Source organism: Toxorhynchites rutilus, chromosome 2 (genome assembly GCF_029784135.1).
Source record: "Toxorhynchites rutilus septentrionalis strain SRP chromosome 2, ASM2978413v1, whole genome shotgun sequence".
Lineage (NCBI taxonomy): Eukaryota > Metazoa > Arthropoda > Insecta > Diptera > Culicidae > Toxorhynchites > Toxorhynchites rutilus.
Window position 1 is genome coordinate 80,741,398 of NC_073745.1, and position 23,321 is coordinate 80,764,718.

Below are 23,321 nucleotides of genomic sequence, written 5' to 3' on the forward strand. Positions count from 1 at the left end.
TTCGTTTGCTTAATTAGTTCTCGAGTAATGCAGAAATTTGTGTTTCATTTGTATGGCAGCCCTCCCTAAGAGAAAGAGGAGGAGTATCTAACCACCATAGAATCATTTATTGCACCCTAAAACCTCCAGATGCCTAATTTGGTTGCATTTTCTGTATTAATTCTCGAGTACTACCTAAGAGAGGGGGGAGGAGTATCTAAGCACCGTAAAATGTTATTAAAATCCACTAATTAAGTTGTTCCACTACTATATCCTGTACTAAATTTTCTCATCATTCAAATGAAAGCATCAGAATCGTCTTCCGTAGAGTACTTTTTAATGTAGAGCCAGTTTGAGGTCGAAACAAAAAAAAAGTTCTATAACTCTGTTTTTTATTACAAGCTAAACGATTTATGTTCGATGCAGACTTTTGCATCTTTACATCATCAAAAAAAGTTTCATTTCATGAAATAGGTGAGGTGAGGAAAAAATTATTGACATCAAACCATTAGTAACACTGGAACTTTATTTGAAAAAATCTGTATATTCTGTATGAAATCCAAAAAATCTGTAATCTGCAACTACATATTCTTAGCATACGTGGAAGGGAACCAAACCAAACTAGTATCATTCGAGGGAATGCACTTCTAGTAATGTCCACAATTTGAAACAATACAGCGCACCTCTCGCTCACGAGACCTTGCTGAAAAAGGATCAAATGTGGATACCACTACCGACAGCTTCCCGAGTGAACCCACACACATTCACTCAGCATAAAATAAACATATGCAAGGGAAAATGCTTCCGCCTCCGGTGAGAGTGTGTATTGGGTGTATTGGCTGGCACTCTTCCGCTGGCAACCCCACAACAATCAGGCGGTAATGAGGGCGCACGCTGGTGTGCGCCAGTGTGAGTGCTGCCCGGGTGTTGTTTTTGTTTTTTCTTCTTTGGGCTGAGCTTTCGCGCAACACACCCTCACACCAAGCTTTTCCCCCACACATGATGACGTATGAATTCGCGAGCGCTAAAGGTTAAGGATTTTCCCAAACGTGTGGATGTGTGCGTTGGTCGGATAGACAGGTGCATTCAAAACGTTTTTTTTTGCTCGCGAAGAAGCTGAAGGATTTTGTTGTGTGTGACTGCGCAAACGCGGCGGGGCTTTCCAAATGAAAACATAAACAGTATAGAGTTATCCTCCCGATTCGGGGGATCTGGAGGCAGCAAAGTGACGAGAGTTTGAAATTATGGATAATGGTTCGATGGTACGACGCACGACGGGGAGTGTAAATTTATGTGTTCCCGCACTGCCCCTCTCGCTAACAAATTGTGTTTTAATGATGCCTTGGCCTCCGTAAAAAAGCGATGCACACATTAAGTTTGGCTTTGCGAGAAGGAATGGGCACTGCCTATGAATATTCATGCGATCATGATGTTTGTGTTGTATACATTGTTTTCTGTTTTTTGGACTGAGAGAAGGACTCTCGCGCAGTCGACACCCCATGTATGTTTCTGCATATTGATTTGTCATTGTCTATGTTTTGCGAAGGGAAAAAAGTAGGTCAGTTATTGTTGTCGCTGCATAACTCAACGCATTGTTTCTGAAAAAAAAACCAAACAAAGTAGAGCGCTACTCACTCTGATCATCCTTCACTTTCTTCTTCCAGCAGAATTGCGGAATGTTGTGACTCCTCCGGATCCTGATGGTGACTCTGTTCACGAAATCTCGCACTTGTTGCATATTTTATGCCACTGACAGGATGGTATGCTCTGGATCACGCGCGTCTTCCACTTTTCCGTCGCAGGATTTGTTGACGTTAGCACTTGCGTTAATTGCAGCAGTTGTTGCTTCATAAAACGCGCATAAAATATTGATGGATTTCCTTTCTCCGATTGTTGCACTTTTTTCATGACACTTTTTGGGATCCCCCTCCACAGGGCATCAACACTTTCACTTCATTCACAGTGGCGAAACTTTCCGTCCTAACTTCATCAATGGCTTCGACCGTGTTGTAACCACGCTTCGCAGTGACATTGCGGCTTGAAGAAACGATTGGTCAACGGCAAACAACACTGACTTTTCACTGCTGGATCTCCATACATGCGCAAACTTGTGTGTAAAATATTGATTTACTGCCACTACTCTTTAAACTCGTACACTTCAATAATGAATCGAGGGACTTCAATTGAATATTCAGTGCCCAGTGCTTCTCCGTCGGACATGCATCTGAAAATTGAAACCCATGATGAACAAACGAAAGCCGGAATTCCGCACTGGAAACCGCCAGCAGTCGGTATGCGATTTCGGTCGAGACTGTTCTCCTTGAGTGGTGGCTCCTTCGCTCTCTCTTTCTCTTTCGGAAAGTGTCCCCCTCACTTCACAGATGGACCGAGTAAATTACCATGACCGCGAATAATACCTTTTCACTAGTTCTACGTGCTCTTTGTGGCATTCCAACTTGAGCACGGTGTCGTTTAAAATTGAACCTGTTGTTTAGGTATGTAACCTCAAGCGGAAGGTACAGTTGTTCCACCGGACGAAGTCGAAATATGCCGGTATATCTGTTATTCTGTTATAACTAGTTTTGATGCGGTCAAATTGGCTTACATTCAAGCGTTCAAGGACACTTGGGAAATTCACTAGTAGTAAAACACTTTCCGTGTAATCAGCTTTGACACAAACGACGGATTCATTTTCTCTGTCATCATCATGTCGAAGAAAGTATAATCCGGTTTGCATGATTTCATGCCTCCGGGTAGTTTGAAAGAAAAACAAAAGCTCACCCAAGCATCGCTGCTTGCATCACCCCCGCACGTGTCTGTAAATCGACAAATGAATGCAAAAAAAAAAAAATGCATACACCGAGCACAAGATGTGTGTGAGCTCAGATGAGTGCGATAATGTTCGCGTTATGCAATTGCCTCTTTTCAATTCAATCGCCAAGTCGGTGGGAACAATGGCACATCTTGGTAACAATAAAATGCTTCCCATCCTCCTACACTCCTGCGGGGCGTTTATCGAGGGTATGGTGCAAAAAGTTAGTGGTGGGAGGGGAGAGTGTGTATGCAGTAATTAAGCCTTAATTGAAAAGCGCACTTTTCACGGGACCGCTGTCTTTTGCTGCTCGTTAGGTTAGACAGCAAAAAAAAAAAAAGGTACGACGCATCAGAGTGGAAGCGAAGATACGCCGATTAGGTACGCCTCGGTAGCTGGATGACAAATTGCACCACCGTCTAATGCTGTTCATCGGATGGAACGACGAATGATTCACTCGGTTGAGAGACTAAAATTGTATCAGCCATGACAGCTCAACGGAGTAGATTTTTTATGATGGAATTTTACATTCATCCACGAAATTGTTCATCCAAGACAGTTCATCGATTCATCGCGCGCAGCTGAGTAAACTCCAGGATAAATGTCTTCCATTATTCTACCTCAAACACTCCCACGCGACGTAATTGAAAAACACACCTATCGGGTGTTGGTGGAGTAGCGTTAAACCCGTGAAAAACAACACGCAATTGCGTAATTTGATATTCTCACTTTCTACTTTAAACTGTCCGTCCGAGTGATCGATGTCATCGCGTGGTTCAAAACTCATCACACCAGCCGAAATGAAAGAAAAACGCTGCTGGAAACTGGATAGATTAGCTGATATTACATGTTTAAAATGTTAAGTCGTTCAGAATGGTTCGAACATCTCCCTAAAGGGTGTCCCACCTCAAATTGCTTCACGGAAACAACGCTGTACAAAATTACCCATTGGGTATTTTGTTTGAAAATTTGGGTAGTAGTAATTTAGAGTGTATTGTTTACACTCCCTTTTTTTCGAAAACTGGAGAAAATGGCGTCACCCGAAATGCATCGTAGCGAATTGATTTTGTGCAAGCACCTGTATTGTAGTTGAATGAAATAAATATAGGGGAACCGCGGGTAATACGGACAGTGGGGGTAATATGGACAGGTGGCTGATTTGTATAGTTACATTTTGAATTTCCTTTTTTTGTTAATGAGAACACCTTCTACATGTTATTGAATAATATATAAGTCACCCTATGGCAATGAATAAAGGGTGTGTCACATCAAATTTCATCATGGAAAAAACGCTGTAGAAATTCGCCCAGTAGACCGATCCTTTTGAAAATTTTAGACAGTAAAATAAAAACTATTAAACAACTTTTGGCATTTTCTTTTTATTCATACTTCGAGCCCAAGCCCGTATGCTCGCACCTTCCTCTTTACCCCGTCCATAAGGTTCTGTACAACGTCAGGTTGTAGTTTTTTTTTAACAGAAATCCATTTTCTCTTGAAGTCCGCCTCCGATTTGACAACTTTTGGGTTCTTCAGGAGGGCCTGCTTCATAATCGCCCAATATTTCTCTATTGGGCGAAGCTCCGGCGCGTTGGGCGGGTTCATTTCCTTTGGCACGAAGGTGACCCCGTTGGCTTCGTACCACTCCAACACGTCCTTTGAATAGTGGCACGAAGCGAGATCCGGGCAGAAGATGGTCGGGTCCTCGTGCTGCTTCAATAGTGGTAGTAAGCGCTTCTGTAGGCACTCCTTAAGGTAAACCTGCCCGTTTACCGTACCGGTCATCACGATGGGGGCGCTCCGTTTTCCGCAAGAGCAGATCGCTTGCCACACCATGTACTTTTTGGCAAACTTGGATTGCTTCTGCTTGCGATTCTCCTCCGGAACGCTGAATTTGTCCTCTGCGGAGAAGAACAACAGGCCCGGCAGCTGACGAAAGTCCGCTTTGACGTAGGTTTCGTCGTCCATTACCAGGCAAATGCATTTCGGTGTACAGCTTCCGGGCTCGCGTCTTCCCCACCATGTTTTGCCTTTCGTCGCGGTTAGGAGCCTTCTGAACCTTGTATGTACGCAGGCCCTCCCGCTGCTTGGTCCGCTGGACGAATGAACTTGACAAATTCAGCTTATTGGCGACATCCCGGACCGAACTTCTCGGATCACGTCTAAACTGCTTATCTACGCGCTTATGATCTTTTTCACTGACGGAGCATGGATTGGACGATTCCCAGCATCTTACCGATGTCCCGATGTGACAACTCCGGATTCTCGAAATGAGTGCACAGGATTAATTCACGACGCTCTTTTTCGTTCGACGACATTTTTCCAAATTTACGAAAAATTGACAGTGAAGCATGGCCAAGCTGAAGATATAATTCCTAAAAATTAAATTTCTACAGCGTTTTTTCCGTGATGCAATTTGATGTGACACACCCTTTACTGATCAAAAGTGATAAAGGGAAACAAAAACCGAAAATCATACATGATTTCGCGTGGGGATGTAATTTTAGCTGCTTCGATATTAAGCATTTTGAGTGGTTTAATATGAAAATTCAATTCGCTAATGGTTATATTTCGGTTTGTGGGTTAATAGAGAAGCGATATTGAGTATTTACGGAAAAGTAGATTTATTTTTGAGTGGAAAAATTTAAATTATTGAAATAATTGTACTAGTGGGGTAAAACGGACAGTTGCCAGTGGGAGTGAGATGAACTGTGAAAAGTCTGTTTAATCTATTCCTAAGGAATGCCCTGCGTCTATTTAATGGAAATCAAATCGCCAAATGTGGACTGTTTAGAAGCTGACTGGAACCAATAAAAAAATAGTTGAGAGTGTCAGTTTATACTGCTGAAAAGAACGATATCACTTCTAGGTGGATTAATTCGATTTTTTCATCATTTAACGGACATTCGTGATGAGTTCAGACCATGGTTGAATAATATTATTCCTCTCGCGATCGATAAACCTCTACGCTTCATATATTACAAACCTGTCCATATTACCCCCACTACATGTCCATTACACCCTCATCGAAAAAAAATATTGTACTTTTCGGTCTGTTTTAATTTCAGTAAAAAACATTGAAAAACATTTTTTTGTAAAATATTTGGTCAATTAGGTAGAAAAACAGTACATTGGATTGCAATAAACTGCATCAAAGTTTTGGGAAACATGACTTTCCAAAGATATAGTTTAAGTTCTTCTTAACATGTCCGTCTTACCCCCACCTTCCCTACCAAAAGCTTGCTAATGGGATATATTTTATTGTCTGAAAGTTTGGAAAGGATCGGTCAACTAGGTAATTTTCTACAGCGTTTTTCCGTGATGCAATTTGATGTGGGACACTCTTTAGAATCCCCGCCATTGAAGTTTTTATAAAAATACAACAGATTTAATTATGAAAAGTTTTAGGTTCTTTAAAAAATAAAAACAGTCTTCCAAAAATGTACTTTAATAGCATGTTTCCCGTTGGCGGAAGCATAGATTCTTGCTTATGAAAAGCTAATCCCAGCAAACATTAAATCATACAACTTGCATATTAGGGTGCCAATGAAAACGGTCATCTCGAATTTTAAAAAGCTACCCCATAAAAAATGTCTACCACCTCGAAAAAACACCCTTTGCAGCTCAATCGGACTTAAGGGAAAATGGCGCAAAGCGGTTAAAGTTTGAGTTTTTTTTTTGAAAATCGCTAAATCGCCTAAGGGTGGAGTAAAGGAAATAGGGGTTTTCGATTTTTTTTTGAAGCCAAATGTATTAAAATTGCATGAAACGTCGAGATCTAAAAATCGTCGAGAAAATTATTTTTTTGTCAAAAATCGGCACTCTGGGACTTTTGGAATATGAAACGAAAAATATGGTTTAGGGTGCCAATAAAAATAATTATCTCGATTTTTCATTCAGAACTTACTACGAAATGCTTATTTATACGATAATAGACCCTATGCAAAACATTAGCTCATTCGGACTTTATTTACTGGTGTCACATACATTACAATTTGAGTTTTTTGAAATCCGAAAAATCATTGGAAATCGAGGTTTTTAAAAAAAGTTTTGATGCAAAATGTCTTAAAATTGCATGACACGTCGAGATTGACAGTTATTTAAAAAAAAATCTCAAAAATCGATTTTTCAGGCGCCAAGTGCCAAAACCACATTTTTTTGACGAAAAAAAATTTCGAGGTAATTGTAAATCTCGACGAGTAATGCAATTTTAAGACATATGGCATCGATTGTTTTTAAAAACCTCGATTTTCGGTGATTTTTTGTTTTTCAAAAAACTCAAATTGTAACGCATGTGACACCAGTAAGTGAAGTCCGCTAATGAAGTCGGCTAATAATTTGCATAGGATATATTATCGTGCAAATAAACATTTCGCAGCAAGTGTCGAATGAAAAATCGAGATAATTATTTTTATTGGCACCCTAAACCATATTTTTCGTTTCGTATTTGGAAAAAAAAACCAATCTATGTATATAACCTTCCATACAAATCATTTCGTTTTCACCGTGAAGTACGAACGTCAGGCCCAATATCTTAATACAACACATTAATATTCTGTAACGGCTCTTAACTACACCCAGGTTTTATTTTACGCGGTTTTTTTCTGCGTGGTTTTTTTACGAGTTTTTTTTACGCGGATTTTCCAATTAACGCGGTTTTTTTACGCGGTACCCTCCGTTGGTGGAGGCTCACGGCGAGCATACTCTCTGCATATCGCAATTTTATGAGAGGTTCAAAAAGATTGAAAGTGGATACTTGTTGTGAGGTACGAGGAACGTGAACCGCCGAGTGTCTTTGAAAACCTCAACTCAACAACTCGCAGAACAAAAACAAAAACAATAAACCACCGTCTTCCGACATTTAAAAGCCATGGAAATGATCCTGTTAGGTTAGAAGATGGGTTCCACATAAATTGACCATCAAACAACAGGAAAACCGAAAAATCATTTGCGAAATATTGCTGCATCGGATGATCGTGGCCGATGATGAAAAGTGGGTATATTTCAAGAATCCCAAGTGTAAAAGCTCAAATTTTGTCCTCGATCAACGGCCCAAACTTAGGTTTATCCTAGACCGCTTCGGAGAGAAGGCAATGTTGTGTTGACTGGGTTCAGCGAGATGTAACCTTATGAGACCTTATGAAAACTGGTAAAACTGTTAATAGTGAACGTTACCTAAAACAATTGATCGAATAGAACCGCGCTCTGCGTCAGAAAAGACCGGAATATCAGAAAAGGAAACGCAAAGTGGTTTTTCTTGATGATAATGTCCCGTTACACCGAGTAAGATCGGTCAGGGAAACGATTCAGCTATTCAATTAGGATAAACTGACCAGACGTCCCGCGTTACGCGGGACAGTCCCGCATTTCATCAAAATGTCCCGCGTTAGATTCCGTCCCGCGAAACGTCCCGTATTTGGCAAAAGAAACTAAAATATCCCGCGATGTCAATATATCTCAATATCACAATTTGATCATGTTGATTTTCTTAAATGGATGAAGCTCAAAACAAACTTTTATTTGGTAGACTGTTCAAGAGCGCTTCTAATGCATCCAAAGCTTAATACGTTGAGCTGGTTTCATCGCACCGACATTGGGTTTTTTGTTTAGAGAGTGTCAACTGGAAGCGACAGCAACAAAATTGGAAAAGGATTTTCATAAAAGTCCCCTATTGATCCGCAGGGACCAATGCGAGTCAGACGAAATTGTAATCTTTGGTCCCCTAGCTCGATCAGGGCTTAACGTTTTAAATAAACCGGAAGAACTAGTGTATACTCGACAAGAAGAGGCAGAGTTGTTTGATGAAGTATCGTAAATGAAGCACTGGGCGGTCTTACGGAAGTTGGCCGGAACCTGAACCATGGGCGATGAAAAGATGTACACCCAGGTTTTTTTACACGGTTTTTTTGCGTGTTTTTTACGAGGTTTTTTTACGCGGATTTTCCAGACCAGTGCAATATGACATCTCCCCCTCAGCTCACATTTTTCTCTTATGTTTCCTCAGCGCATATTACGGTAATTAATGCTTGTTACGGAGCTTAGCGCTTATGAAAGAAATTAGTGCTGCACCTTATCACGATTCTTACGTGGATTTTAGGTGTTAGGTAACGGGTCGCTCAGCGGGCTGTACAACGGGGCGGGGTATTTACGGGCAGCGATTCGTGAATGGATTTCTCTGTCTACTTAGCTCTGGACGGTCCAACAGTGGTACTGCACGTGCGTCGGCGCCTCGGAGTACACATCACCAAGGAATCTTCTAGCAACAGCAGATATCCTCATTCGTGCGGAAAACCGAACTATAGCTACCAGTAACCAACGAAATTGCAGGAAAAAACTACGCGTTTTCGGAAGCGAGTAACAATCAATTTCCGTTCCACGTAAGGATAGTCCCATTTGATATCTATCATTATGTGACATGGTTTTATTTACGAGGATTTTCCAATTAACGCGGATTTTCGAATTAACGCGGTTTTTTACGCGGATTTTCCAATTAACGCGGTTTTTTTTACGAGGTACGTATCCCCCGCGTAAAAAAAACCTGGGTGTATATGTTTTACCTTTTTGTGGCTTTGGTGGACGTCTGTCTTTCTATTTTGGCCATTCGCTCAAAAGTTTTCTATCGGGCGCAGCTGGAGAATTTGAGAAGGTTGGTGGTCTTCGCGACATGGATTTGGCATAATGGGCTGATCCCAGGTTCGGCATAAAGACCACATCACCTTCCCAACTCCGGCAAACACTTCGTACTATATATCTTCCTCTTTCATTATTAGACTCGAAAGAAGAGCGGCTTGGACATTCCCTTCACGTCTGTCAGAGAAGGACATTCTTCGAGAACATGATGTGAATGATATACTCGACGTCATCGCTTACTTGGGGAACGTAAAGTACCCGGTCCCCTGCCATTCGTTGAATTCTAGCATCAAGTACGTCTCGTCTTTCATTATGAGTACGAAAAGAAGTTTTTCACTTCTTTCGCCGGACAGAAGTTTTTCATCAGCACCTCAGGCTACTCCTTCTGGGTGATTGCCTGTTGCTCAGATACGGCCGGTCTCGTCTGACGTTTCCGCATAAAAATTTCCATTTTCGCCAGATTCTTCTCCACCGTTTGGTCGGTTGCTTCGATCTCCCGGCTTAAGGAGCGACAAAGAGATGATATTGTAAATCTGGTATTTTTATAACGTGTATACATTACGTTTTATTTTTTGTGTCCCACGTTAGACCTCCGACCATTTGGTCACTTTAAATTAGGATCAATTACCACATGTAGTTTTTTCACCAGACTTGGATCCTTCCGATTACCATTTGTTTTCAACGATGGAATACGACTGGTTTGGCTATAAACACAAATAGGTGTTTATAATCTTCCAGCAACATAGGAAAGATGCAAGGCTTTTAACCCTTTCACGCCCAAGGGAAATATGTTTGCCTTCTACAAAAATCGTTATCGATTGTTCAATTATTATTGAATCTATATTCTTTTTTACTGGATGACGAAATAAAACGTATGTCCAAGGCAGCAAATGTGTTTCTGAACGAATATAAAAAAGAATTGCCAAGCATGGTCCGGTCTGACTTGAAACCGACCATATAATAAATGTGTTATGTGCAATGTCCACTTGTGCTTCACAAGTAAACGAAATTGTTTCGTAGAATACCGTATCTAACTATTTATTTTACCTTCCTGATATTTTTTATTATGTTTTTGTATTACAAAAAGCAATAAATGAAATACCGTTATAATAAACCTAATTCTTCGTGTATTTACTTTTGTGACCCATAATGAAAAATATTTCCCATGAAATTATAGGAAACCTACACTGCGTTAGAACCACTCAATTTTTCTGAGTTTCCTGAGATATGTAAGAAATCGGTGGAGTTTGAGTATATAGTGTAGAATATGATAACTAACTTCATTTATAAGACTGGCCATTTGAACATTATTATTGTGTTCAGGCGCGAAACATTTAAAAAACGTAAATTCCAGTGTTTCATAACTATAGAACCAGACAGAAAAGCTCTCACTACTTTACCAAATCAACGTCAATTTCACATGAATTACGAAAAGTTTCTAATTCATTCGGGGTGGTTTCGACCAAGCTGGGCCATGTTGTAATGTATATCTCGTTCTGCGCAGAGGATACTGCTCGTTTCAGCTCTCCAAATCACTCATACTGCTTGTAAGCTGCATCTATTATTCATACAATCACTCCTCATAAGTTCTTGATAGGGTTTTGACTCAGTAAACAAGCTGACCAGTTCAGAATCTGAAGCCCCTATTCATTAAACCATGCCATGATCTTCAGTATTTTTTGAATTGATGCCAAATTACCCAATTATCACATTGTTTTGATGCAAACACAACAGTAAATGATTCTGAAGTACTCCATTGCATTTCTGACTGTTCATTCGTGTTAATGGTAAGTTGTTTAAACCAGGCCTTTTTGAGAAATATATCTTACATATCCTTGGAAACTCAGATGAATGGAGTGGTTCTATAGTTATGAAACGCATCCTGCTATGTTTTTCTGGTGATATTCTCTCACCCTCAATATTATGTTGTATTGTCATATTTAGTCTTGGATATCTTATGGTCCTGAAAAGGTTAATAGCTTTAAATTTGTTCAAGCCATTTAATTTTTTAATGACGTTTCGTATGCATTTTATAACTGTTCGAGCAAGACCGACATGCGAGAAAATAGTAAATGCACTAAGAATCAATTATGGGACAGTTTGGAATCATTCGAAAAAACAACGAAGTCTACAATACGCTTGTGCCCAAGCATGCTCGTGATCAGTCCTTCTCTTTCACGCTTCAAACAAGTAATTCTCCTTGTGCTTTCTTCCGTACTATTTTCATACCCCCCTAACCAACTTAGTGACAAAACGGTCTCACGACCTTGTAAGCGTCTTGGTTTCTCTGTGTTGAGTGTGTTGAGGAGAACACTTTTAAAATGCCCATGAAAAGGCATTATTCTGAAGAAAGCCTAAATTATGAATGGATCAGTATGATGTCACTAAACTCATGCAATGAGAAATGCAACATCTACTTGAAAATTAGGTTTTTTTTCATTCAAAAATAGTGATTTCTAAAACCGGACAAACCATGATCATTTTTAGGACAAACCATGATCAGAGGTGGATTTTTCAATGAAATTTCAATGAATTTCAATGCCTTTGGTAGTATTAGCAACTAGAGACTTGAGGCTTTTCAACAAACCCAAACTCGTCTAGAACATCCTCTTGGTTCTTGGTTTGTCTAATGGGGGTGTTTTTACGCAACTGGTAAATGCAAATCGATTTTTCTTCATGAAAATTACATATAATCGATACGAGTTTGGGTTTGTTGAAAAGCCCCAAGTCTCTAGTTGCTAATACTACCATAAGGTGTTGAAATTATTCAAATTTTTATGTTTTTTAACGATTTTCCTCAAAGAGGAATTATGATCATGGTTTGTCCGCCTCTGATAATGGTTTGTCCGGTTTTGGGGATCACCATTTTTGAATGAAAACATTCGAATTTTCAAGTAGATGTTGCATTTATCATTGCTTGAGTTTACTGTCATCATATTGATCCATTCATAATTTAGGCTTTCTTCAGAATATTGCCTTTATTTGGGCATTTTAAAAGTGTAACCCTCAACACACTCAACACAGAGAAACTTTATTTCTGCTATGCGCGAATTTACACAAATAGAAAGTGTATTTTATAATCCTTTAAAACATGTGATTCCGTAAAAATATACTATTAAACTGTAAATCATGCAAAAAGACAATTTTATTTATATGTTTTGAAACATTCGTATACCTGATTTGACAAAGGTGTGTTAAATAAGTGCATTAGAAAAAGTGGACAAACCATGATCATATTTTCGACTGGACAAACCAAAATCATTTACCTTATATGATTTTCATGAAGAAAAATCGATTTGTATTTAGTAGTTGCGTGAAAACACCCTAAATCGGACAATCCAAGATCATTTACCCTACTCTATATGAAACACTAGCTGACTCGGCAAACTTCGTCCCGCCCAAAATTTATTTTTCGTTATCACATTCATGTTTTTTTACTAAGCGCACGTTCCAATCGCGGTCTGTTCATTGATTGATTTTCTAATCTACCCTTTCAAATTATCTTTTACTATAAAATTCCTAGTACTCCTATCAAAACTCGTCATTATAATATCAGATTATTTTCAGACACAATTCTCGTTCAAGATTTTTCAACCACTTGCAAAGAACATTTTTCTCCGTTACATGGAATAAATGTTTGATACAGAAAATATGATAGAATAAAGACAGCCCTAAATCGGACAATTGCTTTCTTGAGTTTTGCTCTTATGAACACATTCGGTGATCCATTTTTAAACGGTTTTATTTAGCTTGCCCTATAATCTGTTTGTATGTTTGTAACATGTTTGTCTGTAGCGCTGACCCACATTATTGGAAATTTGACCCCCTCTCTGTTGACCGATTGATCTGAAATTTGGAACACACCTTCATCTCTGTAGTCATTATAAAACTGTGTATTTCATTATCTTGAAAATCCAAGATGGCGGCCGCTACAAAATGGCGGATCACATATTTTCTCAAAACCTCATCGATATGGGTTTTCCAAAACCCCATCAATATGGGTATCAAATGAAAGAGCTTGACTATTAGAATACAGTTTTTTATGAAAAATGGAAATCCAAAATGGCCGCTACCACAAAATGGCGTCATACATATATTTTTTCAAAACTCAATCAATATGGGTGTCAAATGAAAGGGCTTGACTAGTAGAACACAGTTATTTATAAAAAATGCAAATCCAAAAAGGCTGCTACCACAAAATGGCAATTTATGTCAAATCCCCGTTAATATGGGTATCAAATGAGAGGGCTTCACTAGTAGAACACAGTTATTTATGAAAAACACAAACCCAAGATGGCTGCCCCTACAAAATGGCCGACTGTATGTTTTCTCAAAACTTCATTAATATGGGTATCAAATGAAAGGGATTGACTAGTAGAAAACGGTTATTTATGAAAAATGTAAATCCAAGATGGTTGCCACTACAAAATGGCGGACTACATATTTTCTCAAAACCGGATTAATATGGGTATCAAATGAAAGGAAGCAGGTCACAGTAGATCATGCAAAAACCAAATCCAAGATGGCCGCAATCACAAAATAGCAAATAATTTTATTAAACGGTTTTATTTAGCTTGAACTGTTTGTATGTCTGTAGGGTTGACCCATATTAATAGAAATTTGACCGATAGGAACTGACCCAATTTATAAAACACCTTTATCTCTGCTGTCATTCTAAAACTGCTTATTTGAAAAATCCAACTTGGCCGCCGCTACAAAATAGCTGATTCAATATCATCTCAAAAAAAAAAGGTTGATTGAGATATGTGTATCAAACGAACAAACTTGACTTGGAGAACACACTATGGATTTTCTGCAATCCACTCAATATCGGTATCAAATGAAATTATTTGACTGATAGAATACAGTACAATGGTTTTATTGTAGAGAAATATTCTAATGAAAAAGATAATGTACTAAAAACTAGAAAATAAAATAAGTAAAAAAAACTTTTTAAGTTCAACGGTTCAATTGTGATTAAACATAATCATGTACTAAAAGCTAGAAAATAATTAGGCTCCTCCATTAGTCTAGGGCATTGATAAGACTAAAATAAAATCGTGGGGCACGTTGGATTTCCATTATCCACAATTAGTGACTTCATAATATGTCCCACGATTTTGTCTTATCAATGCCCTAGTCTTATCAATGCCCTAGACTAATGAAGGAGAGGTGTGATAACTGCTAACTCCTACTTGCCAAATTATTTTCTAGCTTTTAGTACATGTTTATGTTTAATAACAATGAAACCGCTTAACTTAAAAAGTTTTTTTTTTGCTTATTTTATAATTTATACAAATAGAAGATGATATAGGAGTGCGTTTTGTCACATCCAGTCACAGCACCCCCCCCCCCCCCCTTAGAGAGGGAGGTGAAGTGTCTAACCACCATATAAACATTTATTGCACCCTAAAACCTCCACATGCCAAATTCCGCTTCATTTGCTTGATTGATCCTCCAGTAATGTTTAAAGATGGGTTTAATTTGTATGGCAGTCCCCCCTTAGAGAGGAGGAGGGGTATCGAACTACCATAAGAACCTTTCCCGCTCCCAAAAACCCCTACATACCAATTTTTATGTCGATCGGTTCAGTAGTTTCAGAAAGACAGACAGACATCACTCCATATATATATATATATATATATATATATATATATATATATATATATATATATATATATATATATATATATATATATATATATATATATATATATATATATATATATATATATATATATATATATATATATATACTGTATTACTGTTGTCTGTTCCCGTTTTAAACTTAACCTCATATTTTAAACCAGTCTCATACCAAGCAAGATTGGTGATAACATGCTTTTTTCATACATAACACAACGCAACGTTGGAAGAAAAGATGAAATATAGACATAAACCACAGAACACTGGCTGAACGGGGTAACAAATTCGCATTTAACGCGGGTCTGTTGTCGCTTCTTCTCAACCGACTGCCTGACAGAGAGTAAATGTTTTGCGAAGCCATACCCGAGGCACGTGGCAAAATTGTGATCCGGTCGCCAAGAAGTGACGTTCCTTCCACACCTAGTGGAACTCCGCAGGAAGGGAGGGAGTAAAAGAAATTAGGTGTTTATTAGCTTTTCATCACCGACCGCCTGGAAGAGACCGCAATGACATCAGCGCAGCGCCGTATCTATCGGTGCAAATAAGCACTGCCATCGACGGGGAACCAATTTCAGCGCATAGACGTGCTCACACGTGAGTCATTAGGGTCATTAAATCACCCCAGAGGAGAGTGAGCTGTTTACCTGTGCGGGCGTCCCAAGATAGTGTACCTGATACATACGCGTCATCCAACCTTCCGTGATGGAAGGTTGGTCGATTATACGAGCTAGTTATCAGGGAACCTGGGGTTTGTAGGATTTCAAATGATTTAATGACCACCATTAAAATGCTTGCGAGGTAATTATATGGATTTCGGTTTGTATCTGTTAAACGGACAGAAGCTTCAAGGACATAAACGGAACTTTGTGTGTCACTCAACTAATGACTTTTCCAACAGCTGCAATCGTTTATGTTTTTTCGAAAACTTTTCAACGATTGCAATTATATCGATCTTTCACTTCGATCGTTACGATGGCGCCGTTCCATTTGGACGTTAATATTCACAACCGATTGCACAACATCCCATTATACACTTTTCGTTTTCGCGAAATCGTGTTTACATCAGTTCGCTGTTGCGATGATCTCATTTGTCGCGCTCGCGGTATCAGGCGTTTACCGAATCTGCCAAAACGACGTGAGGCCATTGGCAGTCGGATGGAATCGACGTCAATCTATTTTAGCTCAACGAGCGACCGCTTCAACAGGTGCTTACCCGGATCCGCCTCTGTGCCTCTGCTGGCCAGAACAAAAACCCGCTGTCAAAAACAGTCGAAGTTCTATCCGTATATATTTTTTTTATCTGACGATCAACTGAAAGCGGGTGCAAAAAAAAAAACGATACCAAAATAGCAAGCTAATTTGTTCAGGGTTTTGATTTGGAGAAGACGAAACTCACAGTGAACTGGAATGTGTGTGTTTGTTTGTTCGCGTTTTCTTTCATCTATTTCTCTGTCTCTTCTCGTTTGCTGCCATGTGTTTTGTTCAAATGCGAAGGTGAGCTACTCGAAGCAAATGCACTACACCACTACCTCTGGAGAAAGCCGTGTGTGGGTCGATCTTCGCACAGTGAATGGATGCGCTATTCACTGTTTGGTTTGCAGTGTGCGCGGAGGGGTTTAATATACTCACATAGGAATAATTGTTTTGTTCGGTTTGAATTTTCTTTGATCTGTTTTTTTGAAAATTGGATTTTCACGCGAAATCGATGGGGCACAGAAATATGCACTGCGTGCAAGATAATAATATCGCTTTCAAATGACTAATTATGTTGATAATTTGTACATACAAACGACACTTGCGAGTGGGATAAAAGCAATGGGGTGTCAAATTATGTAGATATTGAAGCTTTAATAGCATCAGAAATTTACATTGCTACTTATTTGACTTGAGCCTAACATGAGCGATTGAGATTCCTAAATTATATCTATATTATTTCAGAGTCCAGAACGAACCCGATTATAAACAGTTCCCATATTCTTTAATATGTATAAGTGGGTTATATCTATGGTATAACCGCACTGGTGACGTAGGACTATCGTTGATTCAGTGATCATTTGTTTGAAGTTGAATCTGAATCCATTCTGAATGAATGACTAAATGAATATTTGAGGCACTTCGAAAACGAGAGCTCTTTCGCTTGCATGTTATTTTGGCTTCCATGTTTTTATATCTGCCAAGAGGAACTGGCAGATTATTTTGCAGCAGCGATATCTTTCCGGATTCTTCTCGAAGTCCACCATTAATGCTAACTCGATAACCACCTGTTAATTGCACTTGATTGAAAAACCACAAAATCAATTGTATTTGGTCGCAGCATTATATGGATAGAAAACGTTAAAATAAACTCTTTCGAATGTACTTTGCAATTCCAAGGGGAACTGACAGATTATTTTTCAGCAACGGTCACTTCTTTCCGGATTCTTCTCGATAATCAGCAAATGTAAAGAGTTGCGCGCGTGTATGTGTGTGTGTGTGTGTGTGTGTGACGGTTGCTCCGATGTCTCAAAGCGGAACCAATTTTCGATGCTGGTATTCTCTCGGTCGTTTCCTCTTCTCTTAATGATAATGAATCCCTTGATCCCTCGCCGTCCAGCTCGTCCAGCTCGTTCAACTCGTTCAGTAACGATGTTGTCTTGTCGATGTCCTCACGAAAAATGAATGCGTTTCACCACCACAATATCGCTTAAGTATGCTTTTTGTCCGTGACTGAATCGAAAGAAGGTGTGGTTTACGATGGCAATTTGGAAGACAAACTAGAGGCGAATGAACTCTTTGAGTTTGAAACTTTCGGCGACTGAACAATAATCGATTGAAAGTTATGTTTTTCGCGATGTGAAACATTTTTCGTTGCGCGCGCATCCAATATTGGAAACGAACATATCCTACTGATGGGGAAGAATAATCTTCAGAAGCTTTCCTGCTAATTAGTTGCACTTGATTGAAAAGTCACAAAACCAAATGTATTCGATCGCAGCAGTACTATGTGGATAGAAAACATTAAAATAAACTCTTCCGCTTGAAAATAATTTTCAATTCCAAGGGAACTGGCAGATTATTTAGCAGTAACGATGACATCATTCCGGATTCTTCTCGAAGTCCACCACCAGTGGTTAATGCTAACTTGATAACCACCTGTTAATTGCACTTGATTGTAAAATCACAAAACCAACTGTATTTGGTCGCAGTTTTACATGGATAGGAAACATTAAAATAAACTTTTTCACGTGAAGGTATTTTTCAATTCCCAGGGAAACTGGCAGATTATTTTTCAGCAACGATTGAATCTTTCCGGAATTTTCTCGATGCTGAATGGCATCCAAACGAAAAAAATGGGTGGGTTATATCTATGATATAACCGCAAGGTTGACGTGGGACTACCTTAGCTTAGTAATCATTTGTATGTATTGATTGAATTTTTGATTGAATGAAACAATTTCCGAATTCAATTGAATTCAATATATTTGCGTTGTGAGTAAAAAGTTTGAACAAATGCCATGTCTCTAGTGTCTGCACGATCTTACCAGGTACCTAAGTTTAGGAGACCGTGTTATGGAAACGCATTCGAGTCTGCACAAAGGCAAACGAGTATAAAAGTACTCGCAGTTTGCATGTATTTGCAATGCCGATTTCCCCAGACACCTTGGTTTAGAAGTCTTTAAAGGTAATCAGATTTCAGTCGGAAAAAAAATACTCCCGACCTGCATGAATTTGCAATCCCAATTTTCCTAGACACCTTGGTTCTGAAGCCTGTGTTGGGGAAACATATTTTAGTCAGAACAAATTGCCCTCGACTTGCATGTATTAGCAATGCCAATTTTCCCTCGCTCCATGGATTTGAAGTCTGTGGTAGGGAAACACATTTCAGTCGGAACAAAAATGCCCCCGAACTGCATGTATTTGCAATGCCAACTTCCCCACGCTCCTTGGATTTGAAGTATGTGTTAGAGAAACGCATTTCGGTGGGAACAAAAGCTGCCCCTACTTTCATGTATTTGCAATGTCGGTTTCGCCAATGCTGCTTGGTTTTGAAGTCTGTGTTAGGGAACATATTTCGGAGAGAACAAAAGTCCCTCTACTTTCATGTATTTTCAATTCCAATTTCCCCAACGCTGCTTGGTTTTGAAGTCTGTGTTGGGGAAACCGTAAATCGGGCCAATCAAAACTTGACAGTTAGGACGTTTAGATAACGCTTGACATTTTACAGTTATTCTCGTTTTCATTGTTCATCTCATGGAAAATAACATTTTATCAATTGTGATAGATGCGTAGAAATGTTTCCTATCAATTGATGCAAACATCTTTCCGATCTGCTGAGAAATGTTCGAGTTATAAGTATTCGGGATCTTTCATTTTTTTTCTGCATGTTCTGTGTTTAGGTGTTCAAAATAATAAAAACAAATAATTAAGAGTTAATATCTGGGTCATGCGAACTCAATGAAGTATTTTTTTCAATTGTATTTTGCTTGAAAAAAAAAGTTTTTTTGCTACTTTTTCTTCTCAAACTGTCTGTAAAATATTTCTCCTATCAAAGGAACAAACGTTTTCGTGACTCGGGTTTTGTTTCTTTACATTATTGACCGAACCAGAATTTCACTCAAGGAAGATTATCTTTGCAGAAATCTTCGTGATCTTCTGTTCGTAGAACATCAACCAGAACTTTCTCATCGTCCACCGAAGAGCAATGGAATATTTTTGCTAGCCTCGAATCAAATAATGAAACTCTCGCCCTTTCAATACGACATTGTGCTCTGCCTGAGTGCTACCGCTGTACGGAGCACTGCGCCGAAAAGTATGCACATCGCGCTGGTGTAATCGATGCGTAGTATCACTCTCATGTCGTCTAAAGACGACGCTCGTACACGCAGCTCATCGCGCGGGTGTCGTCTATAGACGACGCTCGTAGCGAAAGGTTAAGGAAACTGAGAAATGGCAGATGAAACTACCGAAAGTCGGAAAACTTGTTTTGGATTCGTAAGCATTAAATTAAACCGCTGCATACAACTCCTCCTCAGCGTCAAAAACACGTCACTACGCACCACGAGTTCACTACACAGCTACGAAAATTATGTCTGTGTCAGATGTATACAACGAGCTGTCAAAACCGAGGGGTGCATCGATGAACAAAACCCTTTAAAGTAAATTTACGCAATTGGATTTTTTGTATGTCATACCCTAAAAGTACCCTTTACCGAACAAGTAACTTTTTGTTTTTCTGAACAATAAATCAACGATGCTGAAATGGCAAAATGGTCTACTAATTACCTACTTTTACGTAGTATTGACTGAAATATGATATACATAGGGGAAGATGAACCCTAAATTCCGGTTGGCTTTTTTATTAACATTTTTAATGTTCATGTTCAAGATCAGCTTTGAGTCCAGCATTACACCGATGTCCCCTTGAATGGGTGCTCAAATCTTCAACAACATTTGGCAGTCATCGACCGACTTTACGTGCCACTATATTTTAAAGTCATGAGCATTAGCAATTCTACAACCCAATCCCAAGGTCTTCAACAGTCATAATTGAACAATAATGAGAACAGCATCCATCTCACAATATTTATCCCCATCCAAAAATGGTCTAGTTAGGCCAGAAAAAAAATTATGGCTCACTCTGTAGAACGCAGATCCAAGATCCGTAAAAACCGCGTCGACTTACTTTCCTTGCTCCATGGATTTGAGGCACAACGAAGTAAAATGTAGGAAGCTCGGTATAAAGTCATGTTGATCTTGACAGAAGAGAACGAAGCCACGCCGCAGTGATCGATATGTCCCGCGTGTTACCCGTCTTAAACGGAAACGGATAGATACTTCCATTTCCATACATGGGAAGAATATTGGTATCAACATGTATCAACACGACGCAATGGATAAAGAGTACTGTCAACATTTCCGAAACGGATTCTACTGAAATGGTTTTATTTTTGTTGTTTCTTAACGGATTTTGACTCTTCGGCTAGCATTAATTTCTTAATCGAATGGAAAAAAGGGCAGGATGTTTGGCTATCCAATTCGTCCGTTCGTTCCTTTGTGTTGAGTTTTTGTTCATATTACTGTTTTTTTACCGCTTGTGTAAAGGCGAATGAACTGGAAAATTTAAAGCCTCTTTAAAAAAAGAAGGTCAAGGTACATCTTATGATGCATTTTGTTATTCTCAACGTAGTATTCCTTGAATCGTTTTAACTAGTACTTAGTTGAGATTTCGATGCCTAAGAACATTTCCGGAATTCATTTTAAACGTCAAATCGGACCAATGCCGTTAGTAAAACAACATCCATACTATTACGTTACATTAGTCGTATTTGACAGCCTTGTGAAGTATTGAGAATTAAAGCGTTTTCCGACTTATACGAAATGTGCTGAACTTTAACCCATCCCTGAGTAGTAGTAGGAGTAGCTTTTCTTTGTATCTTGTTAGATATACGATAGAGCAAAAATCCTTTTCTTCAAATTCCTCAGTGAAATGACGGATTTTTTTAGGTTGGACTGCGTTTTTCAGTAAGTGTTCCAAGTCAGGGAAAAACGTCAAGTTCGTATCAAATAGTTTTATCGTTAATAACTATTTTTGCTGCGAACGTATTTCTATATTTTGCACACCAATCGAATTCAATTTGTTTGATATGCTATACATTACGATTCCTTAGCCCGTAAATATATTTCCCAACTGTCATGCAAGTCATGGAAGCTTAACCAGAAACAATAAGAGGGGAGTAAGGTAATATGGCGATTTTAAAACCAGTTTTTCTCGATAGATTGCAGAAATATTTGTATCAATCGATAGCAAATTTATACACGCATCTATTACAAAAAATTACATGTTCTTCGAAACTAAATATAGAACAACTGAAAAATGTGAAGTATTATCTAAATGAAAATCCTGCGTTCAGATTGATCGAATAACAATTTGTGCTGTGAAAAGAGCAAGTGATGTAGTGATAATGATGCAACACGTCAAGTTGCATTGAAAGTAGAAATAAATTACGTAACTCTGCGACATTTGATTTAGTGACTGTTTAGACTACGATTCGCGAACATCATGTGTTAAGGCTGATGATAGATAATATAAAAATATTGCTTTGCTGATCGCTCACGTAGCTCAGTGCAATAATTCTACAACAATATGAATTATGCGTTTGTCGAATAGAGTAAAGGAGTATGGAGCAACAAGTTTGTAGTCCTATGTTAACGGTTAACAGTTTTTATCATTATTCAATATTAGTTGCAAATGTTTTGTTCAATACTGTAAACATCATATCTATATGTGGAGTCGATCTGGCGTAGTGGTAACATCCATGCCTCTCACGCTAAAGATCACGAGTTCAATTCTCACTCCCGACATTCTTCCAAAAATGGAAGTAAAAAGTGACGAACCAGCCAAATGAGTTGAAAATCACTATAATACGATATAAAAAAAAATCATATCTATCATACGCGGAGCCAATCAAAATTATTATTTTCCAAGTGTATATTGCTTGAAAAAAAATTTCGCTCCTTTTTATTCATACTGTCTTTTTTCTGCATGCTGTCAAATGTTTCTCCTATAAAAGAAGCAAACGTTTTCGTGACTTTGCTTATTTACATTTTTGATCGAACTAAAATTAAAATAAATGTTGTTAGTTGTGTAATTCGTATTTTTCAGTTGTTTTAATGGGAAAAAAGTTTCAATAATATAATTCTTCGGAATAATAAAAACCAAACATTTGGCGAGAAGTAAAATTAAATTATAATTAATTTGATAGTTTGGAAATCAATAATAATGAAATTTCCGTATTTGCCATGTCAGTTGGGCCCTTATGATTTGAAACGCTAGCCATCATTGATGAAAAAAATTATAGGAAGTTGTGGCCAAGATACGACCGCATTGTTGACGTAGAACTACGTTGTTATTTTATGTAAGTCACTTGTTTATAACTTCGGATATTATTTTATAATGCTGTTTTTTTTAGAAATTTTATTTCTAAAATTTTAATTTTAGAAATAACTGTTTAGTAGAATGGTATGATCTCCCTGAAATAGTTTTTTTTATTGTAGAATCGGTTGACGATAATTGAATTCTCTCCCACGCAAAACAATACACTGGTTGATCGTATGTCGCAATTTGTTCCATGTCAATAGGCCCTATAACTCAGGGCCCCCATTGACCATCTTTGTGTTGTTACAGAATAACTACGTCCACGCAACAATCATCAGCGATGGAGATCGATCCACGGTCGAAATAAGATCGATTCATCCATACAACTGCTCTGCTCTGCAA

At 38.5% G+C, this 23,321-nt stretch overlaps 1 protein-coding gene across 16 annotated transcripts in view; it reads right to left on the reverse strand.

Annotated features, from left to right (window-relative positions):
- Window positions 1-23,321, reverse strand: part of LOC129768389 (probable phospholipid-transporting ATPase IA) — a 250,423-nt gene that overhangs the window by 119,877 nt on the left and 107,225 nt on the right. For 4 of the 16 annotated variants that reach the window (XM_055770020.1, XM_055770018.1, XM_055770017.1 and 1 more), the window contains exon 2: window positions 1,615-2,203. The exons of the other annotated variants lie outside the window; for them this stretch is intronic. In XM_055770020.1, the coding sequence (XP_055625995.1) occupies window positions 1,615-1,717 (103 nt within the window). In that variant the 5' untranslated portion in view covers window positions 1,718-2,203. The remainder of the gene's footprint in view (window positions 1-1,614; window positions 2,204-23,321) is intronic. 16 annotated transcript variants of the gene reach the window in all.